The following is an 8,236-nucleotide window of genomic DNA, read 5'->3' as shown; positions in this document are numbered from 1 at the left end:
TAAAATCATGGTACCCCCATTTAAGCTACCAGCTAAGATGCTGTACTAAAATGACACCAAATACAGTTAAACAAAATGCTTATCTCTCATATAAGGGTCTGGAGGCAAAAGCTTGTCAAGGGCATATTAGCAGTACTGCTCCATAAGCACATTTAGGGACCAGCCTCCTTCCATCTTGTTGCTCTCTATCCCTTAAGGCATCATCCTTATCTTCTCAGTTAAAACCTTGTGTGTGACAGTCACTAAGTCATGTCCAACTCTTTGTGATCCTATGGACTGTAGCCCGTCAGGCTCTTTGGTCCATGGAATTCTCCAGGCAAGAATACTGGAGTGTGTTGCCATTCCCTTCTCCCATCAAATCTATGTTTTAGTCAGAATGGGCAAAGAAAAGTGAAGATGAATATAATTTCCACTCACTTTCATTGGTGAGACCTAGTCATATGGCTGCAGTAGACACGGAGCGTGAGAAACCACAGTATCTAATTGGATGGCCATGTGGCTGGCAAAAATGAAAATAAAAGTGATGCTACAGAAATATATATTATATCTGTCTTACGAATTTATGTACCTACCACCTGCAATATCCCTCTAGGGATGCCTTAAAGATGTGTGGTATATAAGAAATGGCTCTTTAACTGTTTCATGTAAAGAGCCAGGTAATAAATAGAATGGGCTTCCCAGGTGGTCAGTGGTAAAGAATCCACCTGCCAAGCAGGAGATGTGGGTTTGATCTCTGGGTCGGGAAGATCCTTTAGAGAAGAAAATGGCAACCTACTCCAGTATTCTTGCCTGGGAAATTCCATGGGCAGAGGAGCCAGGTGGGCTGTAGTTCACAGGGTTGCAAAAAAAGTCGGACACAAGTTAGCACCTAAACAGCAAGTAAATATTATAGGCTTCCTGGGTACACGCTCTCTGTTGCAACTACTTAACTCTACCATTGTATTGCAAAAGCAGCCATGGACTGTATGACTATATGTAAACAAAAGAACGTGACTAGTTTTAGTCATCTATTACAACATAAAAAATTACTATAACATTAGAAGTTTAAATTGACATGCATTTATTATCTCACAGTTACCATGGATCAGGTCCAGAGTCAGGGTCCTTCATGCAGGCTCTCACAAGGCTGCCGTCACAGTCAACTGGAGTATGCTCTCATCTGGAGGCTTGACTGGCAAAGAATCTACTTCCAACCCACTCCAGTTGTTGAAGGATTTATTTCCTTGTGACCGCAAGACTGAGGGCTTAGGGCCTCAGCTTCCTGGTAGCTGCTGGCTGCCCTCAGCACCTAGAGGTCACCTGTAGTTCCTTGCCATGTGGTTCTGTCCAGAGCCCCTCTTACAATATGGCAGCTGGTTTCCTCAAAGTCAAGAAGGGAGAAAGTCTCTAAATGAGTTTGGTATCATGACAGAATTTTATGTACTGTAACAGTCACAGGAGTGACATCCCATTACCTTTGTCATATTCTATCGGCTAGAAGCAAGTTAACAGGTGCTGCCCACACTCAAGGGGACAGGATGTGACCTAGGTACAAATATCAAAAGACAAGGATGATTGAGAGTTTGTCCGCCAGAGCTGTGTTCCAATAAAACTTTAAGAAGCAAGTGGTGGGGATTAGGCCCACAGGGCATAGTTTACAGAAACCTGGTATAATAAATAAGTTGTAGAAGCCATTGTTTAAGGTGAGAAGAGGTAAGAATTCATTGAATAGAGTTAGAGAGGAAGAATCCTCAGAGCTAGGAGAGCTATGTAGAAAGATGGTACTATCTCATGACACACCTATTACCTTGTTATTAAAAAAAATTAAGAATGGGATAGATAGGCAATATGCTCAAATCTAGTTATCACAGGATAGAGCTGTTACTAGAACACTAATTAACTACAAAGTGAAGGGGCTTCATAGGAAGCTTTCTCCAGGTTTAATTCACACTTTACATGGAATAATTTCAACAGAAAGCCTAGTCATTTTCTTAGTGATTATGAAAATGACAGCAAACACTTATATGATTATTGTAAATCAGGAATTATGTTAAATGTTTAATTTGAAATGTCTCATTTAATCTTCATAATAATTCCATGTAATTTAGATTATTATTATTCCCATCACAAAGATTAGGAAACTGAGCTTAAGCAAATTAAGTAGCACAAAAGGCAATAAAACTAGTACATGACTTAGTCTGTCCTGAGGTTCTGAACACTTCAAATTTTACTTGGAAGTTTAATGGGAAGTCTTTGAAGTTTTAATGCAGGGAGGTAGTGTAAATTAACATGGTTAATGTTTGTAGTGATACGGATGGAGCCAGAGTGTCATACAAAGTGAAATGAGCCAGAAAGAGAGAAACATATATCATATATTAATGCATATATATGGAATCTGGAAGAATGGCACCGATGAACCTATTTGCAGAGCAGGACTAGAGACACAGACGCAGAGAACAGACATGTGTGCACAAGGGGGACAGGGAGAGTGAACTGCACAGAGAGAGCTGCGCTGACATCTATGCTGTACATACACAATGTCTGTGTACAACAGACAGCTAGTGGGAAGCTGCTGTATGGCACAGGGGGCTCAGCTTGGTGCTCTGTGATGACCCAGAGGCATGGGACGGGGTCGGAGCAGGGGCAGGAGGGAGGTTCAAGAGGGAGGGGATATATGTATATGTATAACTGGTTCACTTTGTTGTACAGCAGAAACTAGCACAACATTGGAAAGCAATTATACTCCAGTAATAAGAATATTAGCTCTGTGTGGAGGCTGGACTGAAGCGAGGCTGGAGAAAGCAGGGTAATCAGGGCAAAGATGATGGCAGCCTGCAGAAGGCAGTAGCCTGGGGATACATGTGTAAGACATTAGGTGGCAGCAGTGGAAACAGTGTCAGACTTCATTTTTGGGGAGCTCCAAAATCACTGCAGATGGTGACTGCAGCCATGGAATTAAAAGACGCTTGCTTCTTGCAAGGAAAGTTATGACCAAACTAGACAGCATATTGAAAAGCAGAGACATTACTTTGCCAACAAAGGTCGTCTAGTCAAAGCTATGGTTTTTCCAGTGGTCATGTACGGACGTGAGAGTTGGACTATAAAGAAAGGTGAGCACAGAAGAACTGATGCTTTTGAACTGTGGTGTTGGAAAAGACTCTTTTAGAGTCCCTTGGACTGCAAGGAGATCCAACCAGTCCATCCTAAAGGAAATCAGTCCTGGGTGTTCATTGGAAAGACTGATGTTGAAGCTGAAACCCCAGTAGTTTGGTCACCTGATGAGAAGAACTGACTCATTGGAAAAGACCCTGATGCTAGGAAAGATTGAGGGCAGGAGGAGAAGGGGACAACAGAAAATGAGATGGTTGGATGGCATCACCGACTCAATGGACACAGGTTTGGGTGGTCTCCAGGAGCTGGTGATGGACAAGGAGGCCTGGCATGCTGCAGTTCATGGGGTCGCAAAGAGTCAGACACGACTGAGCAACTGAACTGAACTGAACTGTGATAGGCTGCCTCTCTACTGAAAACCACTCTACTGCTCACTTGTCATGACACTCCAACAACACTGATCTTTGGTTCCTGGAATGTGCTGAGCCTTTTCCAGTCTCTGGGATTTTGCATTGGCCATTTTATCTACAATGCTTTTCAGTCTATTCTGCTACGGCCTCATTCTAACTCATCCTACAGGACTCAGCCCAAAACTCACTTCCTTTGAGAATCCTTCCTTGATGCCCCATATAAATTTGGTCCTATCTTTTATTTTCTCTTAAGAGAATTCAATTATTTTTCATCCTATACTTGTTCACAATTTATTACATTTTGCTTGTTTTTATACTGACCGTCTAACACATTATACTTCAAGAAGCCAGGAAGTGTATTAGTTTTGCTCATCACTGTTAACATAGTACCTAGAGTACACACAGTTCCTGCCACCATAGGCAGTCATAAAATATTTGTTGAGGAAGGAAATAAATAAATAAATGTCTGACTTCACTTAGCTACTGGGCAACTGTTTTTCACATTTCCTGATTTTAGAAGAAATCTTCCTCTTCTATCTCTCTGGAATTATCAACATAATATATTCCAGGTAATTAGTGATGCTCCAATATCCAACCAACTCTCACTCCACACTCTTCCCAAAATCCACCCCTAAATTAAAAATAATGTTGAGAATGAAACATACAGTAGGAAGAAGGGGCTGATTAAGTTGGCTTGAGGCAGGTGAATTTCACTTATTGTTGGTATGAGTATAAACTGATATAACCTTTGGGGAAGTAATTTATCAGTATGCAAAAATGGCCTTAAAATAAATATAAATTAAAAAAACAAATACAAAGAGGGATGTGTGTTTACATTTACATGAGACATATGAAATGATAAAAACTAAATGTTTCCAATGAGTTAGGTGGGTACTCCTGGGGAGAGACCTTTTTTTAACACATTTTTTTAAAAAATAGGCAATTTTATATTTACAATAAAATTCCATTAAAAGTAAAAATAAAAGTAATCTTCATACTTTTGGCATAACAATCCCACTTCTAGGAATCTGTATTAATAATAAAATAATGAAAAAATGTGGTCTAAGGTTTATTTATAATGATCTCTATCAGTGAGTTCTTTAGTATTTTTTAAAATTGAAAATCATCTCAATGGCCAACACTGATAGATTGGATAATTAAATAATAATTATCCATTCAAATGAAGGACTTCTTAATGATAGTAGAGAAAGATACATGAATAGGAAAAAAATAACCTTCAATAAAATCTACTAAAATGTCATTAATGGCCATTTCTGAAAAATGATAGTATATAACTTTAGGTTACTCATTTATGATTTTTTGGTGTTTCCCAATTTAAAAAATCAGATTTTCTAGTCAAGCAACTGCAAATATGATTTGCAGTACTTCTTTCTAACAAGTAATTATATTTGTATTCAATCCTCATGACAAGCATTCACATAAAACATGTTTATCTGCTGAGAAAGAAGGTTTCGGTTTCCACTTATCATTCCACCCACCTTATTTCTGTGAAAAAATAACACACAATAATCTTTGGGAATGATACCTTCTTCTTTACTTGTGTATCATAACAATGGTAGTGGCTGAAGAAGTAAAATTATCTGCAATTAAATATGCTTCAAGAATAATTATGTTCTTAGCTGGAATTAGACCTCCAATGACCCATCCTTCCTTTAATGCCTTTGGTCAGACTTTCCTGAACTAAACTAATGGAGAGAAAACTATTTACCACTATTTTAAGCTACAATAGAAAATTTCATTATGAAGTGTCACATTTCACTTAGATACCTACACTGGGAATTAAGTCGGCATCATACCAATGAAAATGTCTACCTATTCATGTGGTCACTGTCAGGAAGGCCTAACAAATTCAGCTTGAAATGATGGATGTCTATTTGTACGTAAGAAGCCTGAAAGAATATTTACCAAAATGTTTATAGCAGTCAGGTACGTTCCTCTGGGGACCAGCAGAACAGTGCATAAAAATATATGACAGGTCCTACAAGCTATATATGGAAACAAATCCTATTACATTATAAAAGTGTCTTTTAGATATGCTATCGATGGAAATTTAACAACTTTTCAAATCAATCAACTATGGATAGCCACTATAATATTTACATTCTGAAATAATCCAAACACCCAATCCTTCTAAGCAACAACATACAAGCACACATATAAATAAATAAGGGCATAATTCCATATACTGAACATTTATTTGGGAGACATTTAACATTTGTATTACTCAGATACCTCATATAAGGACTATGATTTAAATCCAATGGTTCTGTTTAACCATAGGATATTTCTGAAATCAAATTCTTTCATGTGAAGTCATATTTGAATCTCTCCGTTGTTCTCGCTTTCTCTCATTTTCTCCTTCTCTCCCATTTTCCTTCTTTCCTCCCTCCCTTGCTGTCTTCCTGTCTCCCCAGAAAAAATACAGTACAGACTTTTCATTCATAAAAACTTCAAGTGATTATTTTCTGCTGCCAACTATACTCATATGTGTATATATAGCCATAGCATAAAATACTGTGCACTTTAGTTCAACTAATTCTAAGACATAAAAATCTCATTGATTGAAATTAATTAACATATTTACAGAAAGAGAATATAAAAATGTTTTAAAAATTTAAGGATATTCATTTAGCACTCATTACAATTATTTTTATTCATGATCTAAATCTGTCTCCCATGCTATGAATTATTATTAATTTGCAGTACAAAGAAAAGCACACAAAAACATAAACTGTTATTAAATCATTAAACTCAAGAGAAAAAAATTAAGCACACAGAGATGCTCATTAGAGTTGACTTATAAACTAGTACTAGCTTTCTTTAAAATTTCAAAATATACTCATTATATTAAAGGAAAAAAATGCCATAATGTATTTAATTGAATGTGGCTACTGTCTTATGTTTATTCATGTAATTAATGACATTCTGTGTTCTAAGGTACACATTATATTGTATCCACAGATCCTCCTTAAAACACCCAAGTATCATCAAGTATATAAAAAATAAACAGGTCAGGCAATAAAGCAAAAATAAGCAGTAAAAACCACATGATAGCCACTTTTGTTTCCTTTAAAACAACGTTCTTAAACAACTGCTTGCTTTTGGCACGCAGAACTAGACAATGTATATTAGAACATCAGTACTCATAACAATGATTTTCCTCGGCTGTTATTTGTCTAAGAAGCAATAAGCCATATAATTTACAAGGAGAAAGCGACTGAATCCTTCAGAAAACACAACCTGGCAGTTAATCTTCAAAGCAAAATAAGGAGGTGGCAGAAGTGTGATAGAGAAACCAGTCTTCAAGAACATCATGTAAGGGAATCCAGCTGTGCTTGTATGGTCTCTAGCTGTTTACAGAGACAAAAAAAAAGAGAGAGAGAGAGAGAGAGAGTTGGTGAAGGGAGAGAAATTCATATGAAGTGTTGTTTAGAAACATGCAAATGAAGGGAAAGAATGCAACTGGTAGCTCTGCATTTTAAATCCACTCACAGAGCAATAAATATACCACTTGGAAATTTTTTCTTTTTACGTGAAGCTATTAGAATCCCAGCTTGCTAAGTTTTTCAATTTGTACAGAAGGATTTCTAAATACTATTGTTTAAAATGAACCTAGCTGCTTTATTTTAAATGATCACTACATAAGATTTGTAAGCGGGGGCGGAGGGTGGTAGAGGGAACAGTGCATTTTCCTGGCTTACAAAGATCAGCATTTAAAAAGAAACATGAAATATCCTCAAAGATAAATCTTTGCAGGCCTGGTATGTTCCTTTTCCCTTGGGCCAAGAAATTAAAATATTTAACATTATCTGAGGGCCAGTGTGGCTAGATACTACACAGTTCATTACTTAATGCTTTACATTAAAACAATAATCCTATTGCTTTAATTAAAGCCATATCCATTTTCTTCCTGATTTAGTCTGTCAGATCTTCTTCATCGCAGCAATGCTTCCTACTGTGAAACACAAGGTATTCACAAGGGAAGTTTAAAGAACTCAAGCTCCATAGCTCCATAATAGGGCATTTAAAAATAAGAATTCATGAAATGGAGGAAACATTGTGAAAAAACCCCATATAGGAAATTATTGAAAAAAATACATACCTTGTTATAGAAATCAAACAATTCCTTGTGACTGAATTCCACAAGAACTTTCTGCAGGCTCTATAAAGAAAAGAAAGGAAGGAAGGGAGAAAGAAAGAAAAAAACTTAGTTTTGTACAGTTTACACTGCATTTCTTTTCTCTGCAGCTAGCCTCAGAATATGCCACATTATTCTCTGAGTGGTTTAAAAAAGGAAAAAAAAAAAACAAAAAACTTACCTGGTCTACAAGGTAGACCACTGTTACAAGGACTCAAAAAATACATTTAATAACACTCCACTGTAACAAAAGGTTTCAACTCTACAGGGGTATCTGTTCTTTAAGTTGATTCCACAAAGGTTAACAAAATACAGGCCAACAAGGGAACACTTTCATTATCTATTTTTTTCAAGACAGAGATAATACATGAGATTATATTTCATCTTTCTCAGCAGTCCATTCGAAACCTGGTAAATACCATTACACAAAGACACTGGCGGCAGCATATCTGATTGAACTCATCCAGCCATTAATGCCGCACACCAGCACAGCTGCTGCCTCCAAGCATCAACTAACAGTTATGATCTTAACCTGCTGAGATGGTTACCTTTTTAAATGCACAGACTCAGCAAAAGT

At 37.1% G+C, this 8,236-nt stretch overlaps 1 protein-coding gene across 1 annotated transcript in view; it reads right to left on the bottom strand.

Annotated features, from left to right (window-relative positions):
- Nucleotides 5,687–8,236, bottom strand: part of COMMD10 (COMM domain containing 10) — a 178,623-nt gene continuing 176,073 nt past the window's right edge. The window contains exons 6-7 of the mRNA XM_018050659.1: nt 7,624–7,683; nt 5,687–6,871 (exon numbers count right to left, since the gene is read on the bottom strand). Coding sequence (XP_017906148.1) covers nt 6,833–6,871; nt 7,624–7,683 — 99 coding nt within the window. The 3' untranslated portion in view covers nt 5,687–6,832. The remainder of the gene's footprint in view (nt 6,872–7,623; nt 7,684–8,236) is intronic.

The sequence above is a fragment of the Capra hircus genome, chromosome 7, assembly GCF_001704415.2.
Source record: "Capra hircus breed San Clemente chromosome 7, ASM170441v1, whole genome shotgun sequence".
NCBI classification, from domain to species: Eukaryota; Metazoa; Chordata; class Mammalia; order Artiodactyla; family Bovidae; genus Capra; species Capra hircus.
The sequence above is the reverse complement of the archived record's forward strand: the minus strand, read 5'-3'. Positions and strand labels throughout refer to the sequence as shown.